General features: G+C 50.7%; 1 protein-coding gene across 8 annotated transcripts in view; it reads left to right on the top strand.

The window, feature by feature from the left end:
* The window catches only part of ACSF3 (acyl-CoA synthetase family member 3), a 63,558-nt gene that overhangs the window by 2,702 nt on the left and 42,500 nt on the right, over positions 1 to 18,356 (top strand). For 7 of the 8 annotated variants that reach the window (XM_074839253.1, XM_074839252.1, XM_074839255.1 and 4 more), the window contains 4 exons: positions 752 to 1,483; positions 2,955 to 3,110; positions 13,013 to 13,167; positions 13,834 to 13,979. In XM_074839253.1, the coding sequence (XP_074695354.1) occupies positions 782 to 1,483; positions 2,955 to 3,110; positions 13,013 to 13,167; positions 13,834 to 13,979 (1,159 nt within the window). In that variant the 5' untranslated portion in view covers positions 752 to 781. Of the gene's footprint in view, positions 1 to 751; positions 1,484 to 2,954; positions 3,111 to 13,012; positions 13,168 to 13,833; positions 13,980 to 18,356 lie in introns of those variants that run through there. The other variant, XM_074839258.1, reaches the window with a different exon arrangement.

The following is an 18,356-nucleotide window of genomic DNA, read 5'->3' as shown; positions in this document are numbered from 1 at the left end:
TGCCAGCTTGGTATTTTCAGAAGTGCTGTACCAAATCCAGAGGTCAGCCTGTGCGTGGCTGCGCTTCCCTGCTGCTGTTTGCTGGGAAAACCAGCTGCTGGGTGCGAGCAGGGCTCCCGCTGCCTGTGGCTGTTCAGGAGCTGTTAACCACTTGGTCTGTCACGTAAGAAGGCTTTTGAGCCGCAGCGGTGTTTGTGATGGATGACCTGTCAGCTGGGAGGGTTTGGGCACTTTCCTGTACTTCGATGTGCTATTGCTTGAAGGAAAGCTCATGCAAGAAACAATCCTCCACTGGGCTAAGCCTTAGGAGACTCGGGTTTCATGTCTGGCTCCGTGCTGCCTAACTGGAAGTGCAAAGCAAGGCAACGGTTTACCCAAGTGATGGAAACTGCAAATTGAGAGCTGGGGACTGTCGTAATTATTTAATTTCTTTAAATGCTGGTCCCACTGAGTTAGAATGTCACTTCAAGTAGCCACTACTTAGCGTCCTAATATTACTGATCGATGGAAACTATTTCATAATTTAAGTTAGACTGGGTTTTAGGGACACGGAGGCTGCGTAGGGGAGGGTCTCTGTCTCCTGTTCCATCCGGGCAGGGCCTAGCGTACTGGGGATGCAGCAGTCTGAAGCATAAACATTAATAATACAGTGGATATTATTCAAATGAAGGCTGCCACTTTTCCTTTGTGGGAATAAACCCCTGGGTAATTGCTGCACATACTTATCTGTTCCTATAATTGCTTTCTGCAGAATCACTTCAAAACAAGCAGTGCTGGCAGGATGCTGGTCTCCCTGCTCTTCCCCCAAGTGAGCCGGCCCCTTCGATGCCTCGTCCAGGACTTGCACCGTTGCGGAGGGGGGTTGCGTGGACAGAAGAGGGCTGGTTGTCCCCGCAGGGGTCTGCAAACCACCTGGGCAACCTACAGCAGTGACGTTACCCCTGTCTTCACCAGGGCTTTGGCTTTCGGTGATAAAATTGCCATCGTTGACCAAAACGGTGAGCACACTTACAGGGACCTTCTCGGGCAGAGTCTGTGCCTGTCCCAGGAGATCTGCAGAGCTCTGGAGTGCTCCAGCAGGGACTTGAAGGAAGAGAGGATCTCGTTTTTGTGTCCCAATGATGCCTCGTATGTGGTGGCCCAGTGGGCTTCCTGGATGAGCGGGGGCATAGCGGTGCCCCTTTACAAGAAGCACCCTGTGCAGGAGCTGGAGTACGTGATTCAGGATTCACAGAGCGCTCTAGTCATCGCCGCCGAGGAATATGTGGGGAAAATAGCCCCAAGTGCTGAGAAACTGGGAGTCCCGGTCCTGCCGCTTCTTAGGTCTCATAGTGGGGGATCTGCAAGTCACGCAGCAGTGGAAGAGGGTCCCTTGGCAACCTGCTCCTCATGGAAAGACAGAGGAGCCATGATAATCTACACTAGTGGGACGACAGGAAGACCCAAAGGTGTCCTCAGCACCCATGAGAACGTGCAAGCCGTGGTGAGTGCTGGTTTCCCTCTGCAAAGCTCGGGCCAGGTGGCGGAGGCCTTGGCCTTCAGAGGGGATTTGGGGTTGCAGACCCCAAAGCACGACGTGCCTTACCACAGCCGAATCCCTGCACAGAGCCGGGGGCTGTGTCTGGGAAGTCCTCGACACTTTTAAGGTGAACAGAGAGAAGAGTGTTTGAGGCTCTGAACCTTGTCCTGCTGGTGTTGCTGTGCTGCAGCTGCAGTCAGGGGCAGATGGACTCTTCTCCTTGCTCTCCTGGAAAGCAGAAGGGATGAGACCTGTTGTAAAAAGACTGTTTTCTTTGCAGTTTGCTTTTCTTCACTGTGACTCGGAAAGAATCTTGGCCCCTAATTGGAATATAACTTAGCCCAGCCCAGTACTGTGTGAAGTCTGTGCATTATTCAGCTATATATCCCTAAGGCAAAAAATCCATTAGCTCTCTGAGCCAAAAGGAATTAAAAGTTTGAATGAGCCTGCTGACTACCTCACCAGTTGGTTATCACTGCCTGCAACTGATAGACTCATGCCATTAGGGAAAAAGGGCAGGGAAAACATCGTGCGTTACGGCCGCCTCCGAGAGCTTACGCTGTGCCGGGTGCTCGGATGCTGCAGTGCCAGGAGTGGTATCAAAGCCTTGATGGATAGAGCCAGGGCTTGGCTATATTGGGCAAAGAATCTGTTCCCTTACAAATATGCTGATCATTTGGGAGGTGGCCTGAGCAGGCACCATCTTTTGTGCTGTCTTGCAGGAAGCCTAAAACCTGCTCCCTGCCCTGTGGAAGAGGGCTGTGAATGACATGACTGAATTCCACTGGTCAAATGCTTTTTTATTTTTAGATGGCTGGAAATAAGCTTTCCAGTTGCTAATGCTGGGCTCTGAAGGGCATTGTTCACCAAGAAGCCTGAGGTCTAACGCTTTAGATAATTATCCCTTCATAGCAAAGTGTTTTAGGAGCTTGTTATACTAATATTTTTTTACTAACACGAAGCCTACTTTGTGTTTATCAGACAGTGATTCTCTGCTCCTGACTATTCCTTACAGTTGCTAAAAGCCCAATGTCATCCATGTCCAAAATACGTCCACAGAGTTCTGTGAAAATCAGTTTTTTGATTACTATTTCTGCCAACTCTGCATGTGCAGCACCAGCCTAATAATTTTGTAGGCCCTGCTTAAAATCATCGTTGACTATTTCTCAGTAATGAGGAAGGACTTTGCTGATATATACAAAGACATTGTGCTGACAAGATGCAGAAGGTGTTCCTCTTGCGTTCTACTGTTGTGGTGGGAATTTTGCTGATGCTGACCCTAAAGGAAAGATTTTTGTACCCACTGTTCCAGGAGGTCTTGGACTTCTGCTGCTGGCTGTGCCTTGGGGATCTGGGGCCTGGGTACCTCGGGCTTTTCAAGCAGTGAGAGTCTTTCCCCCTGCCCTAACGCTGAGTTATATGTTTTCTTCTGCAGACCACAGGGCTGGTTGAAAAATGGGAGTGGAAGAAGGAGGATGTTATTCTGCATGTGCTGCCTTTACATCATGTCCACGGGGTGATCAATAAACTCCTCTGTCCTCTCTGGGTGGGAGCGACATGCATCATGTTACCCGAATTCAGTGCACAGATGGTAAGCCTGGAGGGATCGCGCGTTGTCTTTGAAATTCAGCAGCAAGACCCCATGCATTGTAATTAGAGCAACTTTGGAAATAAGTTCTCAAAGCATTCCAGCCTCTTTAGCCACTGGCTGCATGCGGTTCACAAAGTGTCTGTTAAAAAACACTTTGAGTTGGACACTCAGTCTGGGGTAAACGTGCTCTTCTGGAGGCTACAGCTTGTTTAAGTGTGACGTACGTGATCGTAATGCTACGCTGCCCCTCCTTGTGATGCTGAGGGTCTCTGACTGGAGGGGGGCCCTTCTATGTACCCACTAAGAGCATCTGCACCCAGAATAAGAGTTGTTAATTTTCTGGTACCAGGAAAGGTGGAAATGCTGCGTTTTTCTCTTGCATGTTAGTGCTGTGCTGCTTGAAGCTATGCTGCTTGTCAGCATTTTTAGTAGCTTGCATTTTTCCCTTCCAATCCTATATCCTTGGGTTTTATATTATGTTGCATGACAAAACACAGGCTTTAGAGTTTCTTGCAGCTCAGGTAAGAGAAATACTGGTACTCCTCACTTGAATGGAAACATTGCTCTTCCTCTGCAGAGAAATATGTGTTAACAGACCTGCCGGGTTAGACTCAGTGATATGAGAGAGTTTGCAAATCAAGAGCTTCTTTCAGCCTTGCAGGAAAGGTGGCAGGAGGGAAACCTTCCTTGAATGTGGTAGAGACACGCTTACAATGTTGTTTTCTAGCTGAGACAGGAAATGCCAGTCCCAGTGGTCTGCTTCTCTTTTGTTCCTTGCCATGGTGGCAGACAGCCGACCTAAAGAGAGGAAGAAAAGGAACTAGAAACAGGGCAGCCAGCAGTAAGGTAGAACAGTTTCTACAGTTACCGGCCCCTGGGATCCAGCACCACTTGTCTCCATCTCCTGGTGCTGTAGGTGGTGTGAGAGACGTTGGCGTCTGCAGCGTCACTGTGAAGGGAGCAGTTGGGTTTTCAGATGCTGGTGCCACCTCGTAGCAGAAAGGAAACATGTGTTGTTGGTACAGAACTCCCTGGGAAAGTGAAAAGAGCCCGTCGAGCCTGTACTTTGTAGCTAAACAGGCTGCTTTACCTGTTCATATTTATTCGTGTGTTGGGTGGCCTTGTCACACCGAAAGGACAAAGTGCAAAGGTGTGGGATACATCCTTGACTGTGCTGCTGTCAGGTGAGGGTGAGCCTGGACTCTGATCCGAGCGACTGCAGGACTGTGTGATTCTTCATTGCTTATTTCCGCTTCTCGAAGAAGCGACCACAGAAAATGCACGCTTCCTTTCTTCATTTCAAGATGGCCCTGACACCTGAACACCCTCTTGCTGCCCAAGCACTGATCTTTGCAGGGAGAACAGCCCCAGAATCCTGGAGGGGCAGCTCTGCATTCACATTCCCAGAGTAAATAGGTAGGATGCTGCAGTAGGAGGAGGCAGGAGGGTCTCTCCTCAGTGCCCACTGCCAAATCGCCTTTCCCCATCTCTAGGATGTCACCCCAAAAGCTCGGGGTGCAGCAGGGACGTGTGCCCTGCCGAAGCCGGGGCTGGGAACGTGCCCAGCCCTGGCGATGGGACTACGAGCCGGTAGCCTGGAAGCAAAGCCGAGCCCTCTGGAGGGCGCGTTTCTCCACGTCCTGTGCCACCGGGGATGGATTGTCCCTTGTACCCTTGTGTTTTTCTCCGTGCGCTCTCTCCCGACATCGCAAATCGATGAGGTGATGTTGAAGGATGGGTTCGGGTGCGGGGGAGCGGGACACCCCGCCCGCCTTCTCTGATCAAAGCTCTCCCCCAGCCTTGACAACCAAGGGCGGGTGGGGACAGCGCTGGAGGGCGTCCGCTTGACCCTGGGGGTTGAACTTGGGCAGGGAGGTCGGTGTGGCAAGTGTGCCTGCCGCAGCGAGCGCCGTTCCGAGGGCTCTCAGGTGCGCTCGGGCTCTGAAGGACGTCATTTGCTTTTCTATTTCTTTTTTTATTCCCTTTATTTTTCCGAGGGCCTCCCCTGGGAGCTGAAAGTGGTTTGATCGACACTACAAAGAAAGCACATGAGGGTAAATAAGGCTTTCTTGTGGAGTTTAATGCAAGCTGCCTTTCAGTTCCAGTCTATTTTCACCAGCTGTTTACAAAATGCCCTTTGCTACTGAAATCAGCTTTCAGAAAAGCGGCAGAGTTTCAGTGGAGGATTTTGCAAAAGGAGCCTGAGTTTTGCTGTGTGCTTTTTTTCCTTCGCTGCACCTTGAGAAAGCAGCCAATTATAGTGTGATATAAAGAAACTCGAATGGCAGCTAAAACACTTGACAGGCTGATCAAAACAAGGCTAGGAACTTACTCGCAACCTGCTGCAGACATATTTAGCCTTGAGTGATACTGGCAAGGGTTCAAGAGAAACCGCAGCAGCATGCCCAATGTGTGTTTGGTTTCTAATCACTAACACTTCATTATACAAAATAAATACTTTATTATTACAGTGTTTATTAAATTACATAATTTGCGGCATGCCTTATAGTCGTAGATACAGATGCCAGTCTGGTTTCGGTGGTGGAAGTAATGCTCTTTTTTTCTTCGTTAGAAGATGTTTCAAGCCCCAGACCAAGGCTTGCTTGTCATTCCCTGCAGGGCAGCGTTAGGAGGTGGCATCTTTCAGACCCTTTTGTCTGCTTTTGGTAGCTGTCCAAGGAAAGGTTAAAAATCAAGACTGTGGACTAACCCCAGTGTCCTGACCAACATCCACTCTCTCCCTAGAACAGCATCTGACATCCGCAGCTGCATGCAAGCTATCGCTGAGGCCACAAGGGCTCATTAAAGTGTATTGAGATGCCTCAAGCGTGAAAGTTGCTGCATAAAATCAGATTCTTTTTATTAAATGAGGACATCCATTACTTTGCACTAGCTACTGTACATGTTATAATTCACTTTATGGCACCATCTGTTAAGACTGTCTTGCTTAAGCTTTTCATAGTATCTTTTTATTGTAAGTTATTAGAAAATATGGCTGCATCTATTAATCATTTATTAATAAAGGGTTTATAAATGGACCCTTAATTTCCAGCGTTGCAGTCTACTTGCACGTGACATGCTAAGTCCTCTGGTGCGTGTAGTCCTTGGGGTGCAGCGTGGCTCACGGGGAGCCCCTCTTGGGCTGCTGCCTGCACTCCTGCCCGGAGGTGGTGGGGGCAGCACCCAGCGCTCCTGCCTGCGCTTCTGGTGCTCGGAACGGCCGCACCGGCTGCAGGGGGGGGAATGATTCAGCGCTGCTGTGGGCATGTGGACACGGAGCAGGCAGGAGAACAGCAGTGAGCCTGCAAGTTCGTTCCTCCCAGCAGCTGTGTGGGGCAAGGGTGGCTCTGATGTTCTTATTTTATTTTATTTTTTTCAAGGGTGAGAACAGGGAGGGCAGAAGCCTCCTTTGGAGCCAGAGCAAGCTGCAGCCTAAACATGCCTACGCAGTCCTCCCATCATAACTTCCTTCCAGGCTGAGTTTACTTCTCCAGCTGCACTGGTCCTGTTTGCATTTCTCAGCTGCTTCTGAACCTGTTTGAAATGCCTGGCTTTTTTCTTATACAGGAGGAGAAATTTTAAAGATTTTTACAGTTTTTGTGCAAACTGGTGGTCAGAGGAGACGAGATTAATGCCTCTGCTTAAGGAAAGGAGTGCAAGGTGAGCCATCTCCTTACTGGGCATCAGAGAAAGCCTGTGACCAAGTGCTTTTTGAAGGCCTCTGTGAGCATGGGGGTTTGCAGTGAGCAGACACTAGAGCATCCATTCCCCAGTGACTCCCTCTTTCCATCTCCCTTCCCCGCATCGATTCAGTGGCGGCTGCTGAGGCTGAGCACACCCTGTGGCGTGACTGTTACTCGATGGAAATGTCAGCAAGTCTGGAGAGACAGGCCCAGGGGAAGCTGGGCGTGCTCCGTGCCGGTGCTCTTGCTGTGACAGTCACATGTTGATGGCCCCGTGCTGGACCAGGACCCGGCTGTGCTGGGCGCCCTGCGGACAGGAGCCTTTCGGAGCGAGTTGAGGTCAGTGTCTGCTTTGCAGGATCCTCTGCTGAGGCTTTTGGCCAAAGTGGATCCGCTCCGAGTTTGAAAATGGGAAGGGCTTGTCTTTGCCTTGGACCATCTGATCTGGCCTTAAGGGAAAGACGTTCTAACAGCAAAAGGCTCCTTGTCAGCTCTTCATGTTGATAAACATGAACTCAGATCCCAGGAGCTCTTTCAGTCTTAAGTGCAGAGTGGGAAATGAAAGTATTCAAAAACATGAAGGAAAAAACTTGCTCTGAGTGGTGGGGGAAGCTTAGAGAAATCTCAACTCCCCCTGACCTAGTTGTGGCGTGTGCTGCCCGCTTGGCTCTGGGGGGCAGGTTTCGAGCTGTGGTGTGTTGCCTGTGCAATGACAACGCTGTCCGTGCCCTACAACTGCTTCCATGATAAATATGCTGCGATGCAGATTTATTGCCCTAAAGTTCCACAAGGAGCTGTTGTTTTGATGCCAGTGTTACTGCGTGTTTGACTTAAGGTGCCTCCGAGGAGCAAGCCCTCTAAAAATCATACAGTTTTACAATGTCACACACAAAGCCATCAAAATCATTAATTTTACTTGGTCCCTTCTTTCTAGGCATTTGTCCTGATAGGAATGATGAGAGCCCAAAGCCAGTGTGTGGTTTGGGACTAATTCTCCCGACGTGCTGTCACCCATGGCAGTTTTTTCCTGTAGTGGAAAGGTGCCGCAGACCTGATGCTCGTCGAGGTTTTGCTCTGGGGTTGCTGCTGCACCATATGGTTACACCCCTGACTTCCACGCAGAGCCCAGCAGCCTGTTCTACACCTGCAAGCAAACTGTTGTGCTGCTGTTATCTGCGTGAACCAGGCTGGGCTCAGGCTTTACACCTTCGCGGGGCTGTGCAGGCGGATCTGTGGCTCGGCAGTCACGGTTGCCTCCAGGAAGGAGAAGCGTGCACCGCAGTGAGCCTCTCCCCTGGATCTGTCGCTTCTGCAAACATCACTCTGGGCAGCTCTTTTAGTTTATTTTTAAAAGAAAAGCAAATCCAAGCAGGGGAGTCTGATCTCCAGTAACCAAGCATGGCTAAGACGCTGCTGCTAGCGTGGTGGGGATTGTGTCTCCCATCCAGTTTCAGCTGGGGAAAGGCAATTGTCTTTTCATCCGTTAATGGGAGGCTTCAGAGGAGTAATTTTATTTCAAACTCAAAGAGGAGTCAGTGGAGGGAGGAGCAGGTCACTAGTGGATGGATTGTGTTTGATCACTTCTCGTAGACCTGGCTTTAAAAAGTTAGAGTTTTTCTTTCTGTCTCCCCAGATCTGCCGTCTGTCCTCAGCATCTGTTACGGAGTAATGTCTTTTGATGTGTGTGGGGAAATATAAAAAATGGAACCAGAGCCTGTCATATTTACTTATATTACCAGGTCCCAGGGAAAGCACTTGCTCCTTTCAGTATGCCTACAGCATAGGAAGGGTTTAAAAGCTTCAGCCTGGAATGCAGAGGGGCCATCAAACTGCACTGATGAATAAATGATTAAAACCAGAGTCATGCAGAGCGCAAACAGTTTGGGCTTATAACAAACATGAGACGAAGCCACCAAGGGCCCAATTTCCCTTTGAAGAGAAGAATGTTTCTCTCTCTGCACATTGCTCACGAACCGTCCACGCTCAGGCTCCGCTCCACGCTCTCCCATCTCACGCCGTGCCCCTCTGCCTCATGGTCGGGGATAAACTGCTGTCAGACATGGTCCTGCCGTCCCTTCAGGGCCGCCGTAGAGTTACGGGAGCTTTCTGTCCTTGGTGTCAGGCGTGGGGTCTCGCCAAACGAGGAGCTGGTTTGGCTGCAGCCACGTTACTCTCGCAGACGCTCCGAAAATCCTCGCCGGCGGTGCTACCCGCTTGGCAGCGATCGATGCCGAACACAAGCCCATCTCCCCGGTCAAAGGAGAAGTAAAGGGGTGATTTAACCTTACATTAGGGGTATTGTTACTTTTCAAAAGGTTTAAAAAAAATTCAGTAACAACTGAAAATGATACAATAATTTTAGAGAAGAGAGGAGCTGTTGTATCTCTCAGCAGAGGCAGCAGCACGGGCTGTCTATTATCCGTTTGTGGTCTGATGGGAAAATCCATGCTGATATTTGCTTCCTTTTCAGCTTTTAGGCATTTTGGCCTGCATCTCTTCTGGCTGTTTTTGGGAGTCCTGCATCAGGCAAAGTCTCGCAAGATTTAGCATACAAATGGTTGTTGCCACCTTCTCCTCTTTTTTTGCATTAGGAGATGCCCAGTTCTTGGTAGATTCGGTGTTTTCTGTCTAGTTTATGGCACTGCACATCTCCCTCTGAAGGTGAGGCCTCTGTAAAGAAGGAAAATTACTGCCTTTTCTGCTGTGTGCTTGCATCTCTTGCTTCAGGTGATCGTAGCAGATCTGGAGGCTGGTTGCTGTGTGGAAGGACCATCTCTTGGAGCAGTCCTTGTTCACCATCGTGCCATCTGTGTGCTGGAAAAAAAGATGTGGGAAAATCTTAAAGCTGTGTCTGTTGTTTTGTACCCACTGGTGTAATTTTCTCCTTTTTTTTTTTTTTTATTTACTGATGGCAAAATCCCACTGGCCAGCCCATGGAATTGCCCAGATATGTTTTTGTGCAGTGGGAGGGGAAGAAAATCAGGAATGTCGGGCTGACAGGAAGGCTCTTGGGAACAGAAGGTCTCCCACTTCTTTGCTGGCTCGGGCAGCCCTGTCCTGTAAACCTGCCCTGGACTTTCGCTGTTGTTATTGCTGATAGGAAGCTGTTCTCACTCTTGCTTTCTTGCAGTTAGAAATGTTTTGTTTCTAGCCCTTGTTTACCTTAAAAGGAATCTTGGTCCATCCCCTGTCCATCAGAAGACTGCTGCTTCCCTGGTGCCCGGTGAGCGCTCGGTGCGAAGTCCGGCAGCCCTGGCATGCGGTGCCGTGTTTGCCTCCAGAACCCATGGCTTTTTTTTAAAAGCACTGGGAGTCCTGAGGTATCAGGTGAGCAAAATAAAATGAAATGATGGGCTGCCAATACCCTGTCCACAGGTAATTGATGTGGTGACGGTGACACATGGGATAACAGAGGGGGAGATTGATTGTGCTGCTCGAAGCCTGACGCTGTTGGAGGATGCTGTGCACTGGAAGGGCAAAGCTGGCCTCTTGCTACGAGCCTGTCCAAGCCCCGGGATTGATTGATTAGTCCCAGGTAACGAGACTTTCCCAGATCCTTCTCTCAAACCGTGAAGTTATAGTTATAAAACAGAAATAGCTGTTACAGCTGGCTGGGCAGTGACAAGCCCTCTGGACAGCTCAGGGTCTGCAGAGGGCTTGGGGCTGCCAGCTTTGTACCACAGCTCGGTGCTTAGTACCGTTAAAACACATGGGTAGGATCCGGATTTGGCTGAGCAGGAGCGGAGCAGGTGGAGTTGTTTGGCTGTCAGCAGATCACCCCGGCAGCTGGTGGCACAAATCCAAAGGCAGCTGCTTATCTTCAGGAAGGGGCTGTTGCTGGGGCAAGTCAGACTGACACAGAAAAAGCTGCTCCTGTGGCTGGAGTGGCAGTAGGGAGGATTTTATCTAGAGCAGGAGTTGAGCAGGGATGCAATGACAGGGGACTGGGGTGCAGGAGGGATCTGCTGTGTTTTGGAATGGTTTTGGGTTGGTTTTTTTTTTTTTTTCTTTCCTTCCAGTCCAAATCCATGTGAAAATAACTGCTGCGGGGCCAGACTGGAAGTTTGCCTGCACTCCCCACAGCTGCTCTGGACTTGTGAAGGCAAAAAAAAGAAAAATCACACAGCAAGGATCGAACAGCCCTGAGCATCTGTTTGCCTTCAGTTCTTTCAGCACAGTCATGATCCCTGCTTGCCATCCCACCTCTCTCCCTGCCCAAGGCAGTGGCTCTTGGGAGCACTAGGCTGAGGACAGCAGGTCTGTGTGTTCAGCTTTGGAGAGGTCCTTCTCCATCCTGCTGCCTCGAAGGGGAAAGATATTGGGGGGTTGAAGAGAAAAAGGTCTTTGGGGAAAAAGACTGGGAGGAGTATGGTGGGGTTAGATCCTTCTAAATGCAATTTTGCCTATTCCAGCCTGTTTTAGGGGATCGTGCTGGTAGGTGGGCTTTCTGCAAGTGAGTGTGGTGTTCCCTCTCTGGGCATGTCACCCATCGGTCTGGGCAAGTCACGTTCCTTCTCTGCTCTCCCTGATGCCGAGGGGATCTCGCAGCACCCATGTCCCAGCTCCCCAGGTGTCGGGGGGGGGGTTTCTATCTTGTGTGTTTGTCTCGCCCCATCGAGGAATATCTCTGGGCTGGGAGGCAGCATCAACTCCCTTCTGTTTGGTGGGATAGTGCCTTTGTTGGATGTGTCCTGCTCTCTTAAGAATAACAACATGGTGGTGGTAGGGTTTTTTTAGGAGCTGATTGTTCTGAAGCAGTGGAGTGAGAGACACGGGGGGAGGCAGCGCCGGCGCAGCGAAGTAGAAAGTAATGAAACGGAGCCTGAGCGAGCAGGACGGAGGGGAAGGGGCAGAGTGACAGCATGAAGGAGAATCACTTGTTCACCTTCAATCAATTCCTGCTTTTTCTCGCAGTCACACGCGCCTGTGTGCAGCTGAGCGTGCGCGGGCAGGGAGGGGAGAGGCGGTGCGCCTTGTCAGGAGCTGTTAAGAAATACATTTGTCACCAGCGGGGCAGGGACCGGAGCGAAAGGAAAGAGGCGGCCGTCACCATAGCCTTTTATTTATTGATGGCTTTGGATCGTTCCTGTCTTGGGAAGAGCTTACCTAGGGGGAAGAGTGGCGAGCTGTGGAAGGAATGGGCCCAACTGCAATGTTTACGGCTCCTACCCATTGCTAACTGCTCCCAGGTGGGGCTGCTCAGCCAGGGCAGCAACCGGGGCTTGCTTAGTCTTCATCCCCCCCTCCCAGCAGAGCCAGCTCGTGGAATTTGCCCCCATTTGTCATTCCCACAGGTTAGCAGGAATTGTAGCTGAAAGACATCGGTCCTGCTGGGACCATTTCTCTCAGGAAGAGCATGGTTGGTGTAGTGGCCCTCCTGGCTAGCTGCTGTCTCCTGGTTTTACCTGCGGTGTCTGAGCTGATCTGAGCTCACTGGGGTATGTCTCTCTATGCCTGCTCCCCAAAAGATGACAGTTTCCATTGCAGTGGAGTCTTACTCCCAGTTACAGTGCATATCTCTCTTCCCAGCCCTGTCATCTGTTTTAAAAGCATTTCTGCCTCAAAGGTTCAAGTCAGTGGGCTCCTACCTGTGTTCTTCAGATGTGGCTTAGTGTCTTTCCAAAGAGGAGCTCCCATGCTTTGAAAAGCTGGTGGCTTTGTGTGGCCTTGGAAGAGCTGTGTATGATGAGGGAATTAACTGATTCTACCACAAGCTTTATGTCCTCATGAGCAAATTCTTGGCTGTAACATGACGGTACTAAAAAATCCTCCAGTTTCCATCATCTTGTGCTCATTGAGAGTGAAAGCAGGTGGCTGGTCCACTCATGGGATGAGAGAGTTGAATATTGTGCTTTGGGCAATGAGGGGCATGATGAGGGTTGGGAGCTGTTGTTCTGGACGTGGATGAGGTGCACGCAACAGCCTTCCAGTTGTTTGTACTTTACAGGAGTCTCGAATAGCCGAGGTTTGACTGTTTGTGACCAGCCCAGGGTGGCTTTGCTTTCACCCAGTCTGTTGCAGTCCTGCACTTCAGTTTCCCCTTGCACCCTATGAAGGAGCAGTGGCGGGACTTGCTGCCCTGTGAAGTGTTTGCAGAGCCCTCCCTTGTGAACCTCTTCAAACGTGCTGAGGAGTTGGCACTGACAGCGCTGATGATCGCTTCCCTCTACGCTTTACCTTGGGGTATATTTTTTATGTGTCTGTTCCCTTCCTTTCTAGGTTTGGAAGAAGTTGCTAAGCTCCCAGGCTCCCCGTATCAGTGTCTTCATGGCAGTGCCCACTATCTATGCCAAGCTGATACAGTATTATGACGAGCATTTCTCTCAGCCCCAAGTCCAGGATTTCGTGCGTGCCTTTTGCCAAGAGAACATCAGGTAGGTGAGCGATGCCCCTCTGGGCAAGGGCTGTCCCCACGGTAGATCTGCTGAAGTTTCTTTTCAGCATCATCTCTTTGCAGTGCTGGTGGTTGTGCATTAATGTCTCTTTGACAAGAACCAGGGTGATGTTATTTAATTATGAGCCACTCTTGCATGGTAAAGCCAGAAGGGGTCTGTCTGCTCTTTATATGTCACCCTGCATAACACAAGGCTAAGGGCTTTGTCCTGCAACCCAAGATCGTACTGCAGTATCTCTTTTTAGGAGGCTGTCCCATCTTAACTTAAAAACCACATCAGCCAGAGAAACTTCTGGATGTGAGGAACATCCTTGGTAGCAGTTAAAAGGCTTTTGGGACTTCTGGCTTAAGGTTTTACGTAGCAGCAGGCTTTATGTAACCCTGGGTTAGACCGCAGATTCCCTGGAGCAAAGGTGATCTTGGATACTTTCTTACATGGAGTTTCACACAATCACAGAATCATCTGGGTTGGGAAAGCCCTTGAAGCTCCTCCAGTCCAACCATGAACCTCACCCTGACCGTTCCCAACTCCACCAGATCCCTCAGCGCTGGGTCAACCCGACTCTTCAACCCCTCCAGGGATGGGGACTCCCCCCCTGCCCTGGGCAGCCCATTCCAACACCCAACAACCCATTTCCTTGTGCAGATTAATGGTGTCTGGCTCAGCAGCCCTGCCTGTGCCTGTCCTGGAGAAGTGGAAGAGCATCACTGGGCACACACTGCTGGAGAGGTATGGGATGACGGAGATTGGGATGGCGCTTTCTAACCCTTTGCATGGAGTCCGCGTCCCAGGTAGGAGTCTCTAGAGGGTGTGCACTCTTGGGAGGCATTTGGCTGTGTGTGGAGTGTTCTTGGGTTTTATCATCACAGAGAATAAACATCTAATTGCCATTTGTCGTGATTGAGGAGCAGGTCGCCGTAGGAACCACGATGCTGGCAGGGGAATTGGCTTTGGGAAGCCAGGAGCGGGTGTGGGTGCGTGGGAAGTGGCTGGTGGCTTTCCCTGGGATCACTGGCCGTGGTGGCCTGGCAGAGCTGTGTGTGCAGAGCTCACAGGGATGCACACTGACCCCCAAATCCAGGCTGGGTCTGTCCAGGAGGCAGAGCCCACATTCATGCTTTATGATGTGCAAAGTTCAAGCACTGTGGTGGGACTTCAGCTTCTGCTCAGTGAAATTATATTAGTGTGTGGTGGTGACACAGGATTCCCCACGCAGGAGTTCATGTCCAACTGATCAGTGCTGAACATTTAAAATAGGATGTCTGCTCACTCTTATTTTAGTGCAAGTTTCTTGACTCTTCAGGAATTAGAAATTGTCACACCTCGTTGTATACTCTGGTTCTGTTCTCTCCTTGTCTTCCTTCACTTCTCTTAGCTACACTTTGTGACTCCTATCAATATCTGTACTTTATGTAACCTAGAAAGAAATTGATCTGAAACATTAAAAATATAAAATGCCCCCACCCTTCCTTTGGTTAAAAACGTGGCCATCTGTCTGCCAAGCAACCCAGCCCACCACTATGCCACCTTCTCCTCCCCGCATGCCGTCTGCGCGTGCCTGGCACCATATGCATCATCTTGGGGGACCGATGTTACCCAGGGGGGCTGTCCTGGGTGTTTGTGGCTTCCCACAGCACCCCAGTCCCCTGGGATGCAGAGGCCGGGCCCTGCAGGGATCGCACAGGGAGAGGAGAAGCTGCAGCTCCCCCATGCAGTGCTCGGGGGGGGGGGGGGGAGGTGGCAGTGCGAAATACAAACTCTGGTTCACTTTTGCAGAGTATCTGTCATTCCCCCGCCCCAGCCCAGCCAGCCTCCCCTTCCTCCAGAAGCCCCATCCCTGCAGGCAGGAGAGGGAAGCAGGCAGAGAAACAAGATTCCCACCTGCCCGAGCTCGAGCTGTCCGTGAGCCCCATGCCGCAGGGTGACGGTGCAGAGATTATTTGAATGTCCCTGTGGCCTGGTTATGTTTGCTTTTCATTCATCTTCAGGAGGGGAAACAAGTGGAGGCTCTAGAAATATCCCAGGAGACAAAAGGAGAAAGGAAATAAGACTGAAAGTAATGTGGGCAGGACAGATGTTGGCGCCCAGAAGGGCAGCTCCTACTCCAGAGCTGGGTGGGTGTGCTGCTGAACAGAGCTGGGACAGGGCCCCTGAGGGTACTGGCGTCCGCAGGGGACCTGGGAACAAACCCTCTCATGCAGCTAGAAGCAGAGGGGCTGGGGATAAAGGCTGGCTGACCATCACTCCAGCCTCCATCCAGGGGCTCGCTGCAGCCCCGAGAGCGGAGAGAAGCATCTCACAAAGGTGTGGATCAGTGAGGAACCTTACAGAAAGAACGCTATAATTGAATAGGCTTGATTAATTTATTTCAGGAAGTGTCAATTGGGAAGCAGAGGGGTGAAGCTGAGGCATAATTTACTGGAGCTGTGGAAAAGCTTTTGATATAGTGCCCCATCAGAGGCTGGGGTGTAAGGTCACCAGGTACCACAGAGCATCCAGCGTGGGAGTCAACTGAGAGTCAAATGCACTGACAGGCCCCGGGAGCAGAGGCTGGGCGGGGCGGGGAGTGAAATATCCAGGGGAAAGACCTCAGAGGGCACTGGTGTTACAGGGACAGGCACTAGGCAATGGTGACCACACACCCGCATGCTGGCCCAAGTGATTACCAGCTTTATTTTGATAAAGAAATGCCACAAGCGTGGCACTTTACTCCGAGGGTGAGTCCAGGGATACTCACGCTGGCCAGGGGATTTCTCCCAAAGCAGAAGCAGCACAGGTCCTTCTCTCCTGCTTCGTGAGCCTCTGAGGAGAGGTTCTGGGCTTCCCTTGCCTGCTCCCACCCGCCTGGTGTGGCTGGGGAAGGGTCGAGTCCTCGGAGCCTGCCCGTGTCACCACCGGTGTCTCTGGCAGCGTGGCACCGCTCTCCACCTGCAGCACAGGTCTGAAGGGGTGGTGGTGTGGATGGTGGTGGGGGCTTTAATTTCCAGAAGAAGAAAAGATGAAAGATTTGAAAGATAAATGTTTGCTTGTATATGGTTAAAACCCTGCTTAAAATGCCTCTGTTTTCACCAGCTCTCATTCTAATCCCCCTGGTGCTGTTACTGTGAAGGGAGATGAATAATTCATGGACAGAGAATGCCTCACTGGGCCTAATCACCACTTTAATTGGAGGTTTAGATCAGAGGCGGCTAATAGCTCCTACAGCGGGGACTCCGTGTATTGTTGACAGTGAGATTGTTGAGTGCCTTATCGTTGGCCTGTTTCAATTCTCCCAGGACACCACCGCACATAACAGCATCGAGGTCCCCAGATACCAAAGGACACAGACCGCAGGGCCAATTAAATTTATCTGGGAAGAGCTGACAACTTTTTTAAACAGAGGAGAACCGGTGAAAGAATAATAGTGTCACTCCTTCCTGACTGCAGCCTGGCTGATGCCGGCTGAGCTGACACCACGGGCATGTTGCCAGCATTTCTTAACATTCAGGAGCCTGCAAATTGGAGAGAGCTGGGAGGGAGCGAGAGGGGAAGGAGCAGGGATTTCTCCCCAGTTTCCCCTCGGGGTTATGGCTGGGGACAAAAGGAAGCCAGTGCTGAGTGTCAACCCCCTTCTGATCACCCCCAGTTGTGGTCTTGGTGAAGCCAGGACCTCTGGTGCAGTTCCTTTGGGAGTGGGCTCAACCTTCTGCTGACCTGTTGGAGTCGGCACGGCGTGTATCTTGACATGGCGGATGAGCCTGAGAAGCTCTAGTCATTGTTTTTGCACAAATTTTATTAATCCCATCAGGTTTGTGTAGCTCTAATCAATGTTGTGAGCATTTTCAGCCTTTACAGATGTTGATTTTTAAGCTTGTCATTTTTCCTAAATACCAGAAAGCCTTTTCCAGGCTAAATATAAAGAAACAGCTCTCCACAAGGAACTGACTTTACATGTTGGTTTTACTTTAGCCAAGTAGGAAATAAATTGATGGAGCCGTGTTTGTAACTGCGATCTGAAACACCGCAGGGGGGACACGTTGCCTTCTCTATGTCTTCAGATTTGTTTGACAGCGCTGTGCTGATCTTTGGCATTTCATTCTCAGAGACTGGGACTAGAAGTGGGCACTAATTGAGCGCTGCTGCCCGTGAATCAGCCCCTCACATTTCCGCATTGAGCTCGGTAGCTTGCCGACGGGGGAGAAGCGTCTCCCAGGAAAACATCTGTCTGATCTTGATTTGAAAGCCTCCAGAGGTGGCAAGTGTGTGGGAGCCCATGGCAATTCTCTGCACTGGTTATTGCTCCCTCCCTGAGCTTTGCCAGGCTGGCTCTGCAGCATCTGCCCGCCGTCCCCTGCTGCCTCTCACAGGCAGGTTGGAGGCTGTTTGCACGAGGCATTTTTCACGTGGGAGAAAATGTTCCCGTAGAAGTCTAGAAGCAAGCTTGATGTGCAAACATTTGGTGTGTTTTCCATGACTTGTAGCTTGCTTTTTGAGTCCTCCTGGAGTCTACCATGGCAGGTACCAGACTGTTTAAAATACAGAAATACCTCTACACGGCACCTCGGGGCGCTTCTCGTGACTTCTGGCACATGCTTCTCCCTCCTTACCCTGCTGCAGTCCCCTGTCCCTGACTCCTGGCAGCGTCTGGCCGTGCGCTGGGAGCAGCCCAGGCGATAAGGACCTGGCTGCGTGTTGGCTGACCTGAATGCCGAAGGCAATTTCAAGCTGAACAGACACACATCACAGAACTGCCACGTCGCTTTCTGTTTATTTCTTGCCAGATTTGCTAATTGTTCGGGTAGTTTCGCTGCAATAAAATCTCACTCCCTCATAGCCCATCTGCTCTTAGCTGATCCTGCAGGGATGCCATAAATCTGGGCTACGACGACATATCTATTTCCATGGCAACTGACCAATGTAGCAAACAAAATCATGATGTCACAGATATCGGATCTCCGGGGCTTGAATGGGAGAATGAGACCGGGATAGGGAAGATGCCACTTGAACCCAAATGCCTGAACTGGGAACTCTCCAGAGGGAAAAATTGATCATCTCTTAAGAATACATTTACTGATTTAAGGTCAGACCTGTCCAGTGCTCCTGAGCCACAGGTTGCTCTGTGCTGATGTCCCTCTCCCCACTCGCAGGGGATGGAAGTCACGGGCATCATCTTGCCGTGAGAGCTGTCC

This window comes from Strix aluco, chromosome 14 (assembly GCF_031877795.1).
Source record: "Strix aluco isolate bStrAlu1 chromosome 14, bStrAlu1.hap1, whole genome shotgun sequence".
Lineage (NCBI taxonomy): Eukaryota > Metazoa > Chordata > Aves > Strigiformes > Strigidae > Strix > Strix aluco.
This window is presented reverse-complemented; position numbering and strand designations above follow the sequence as displayed.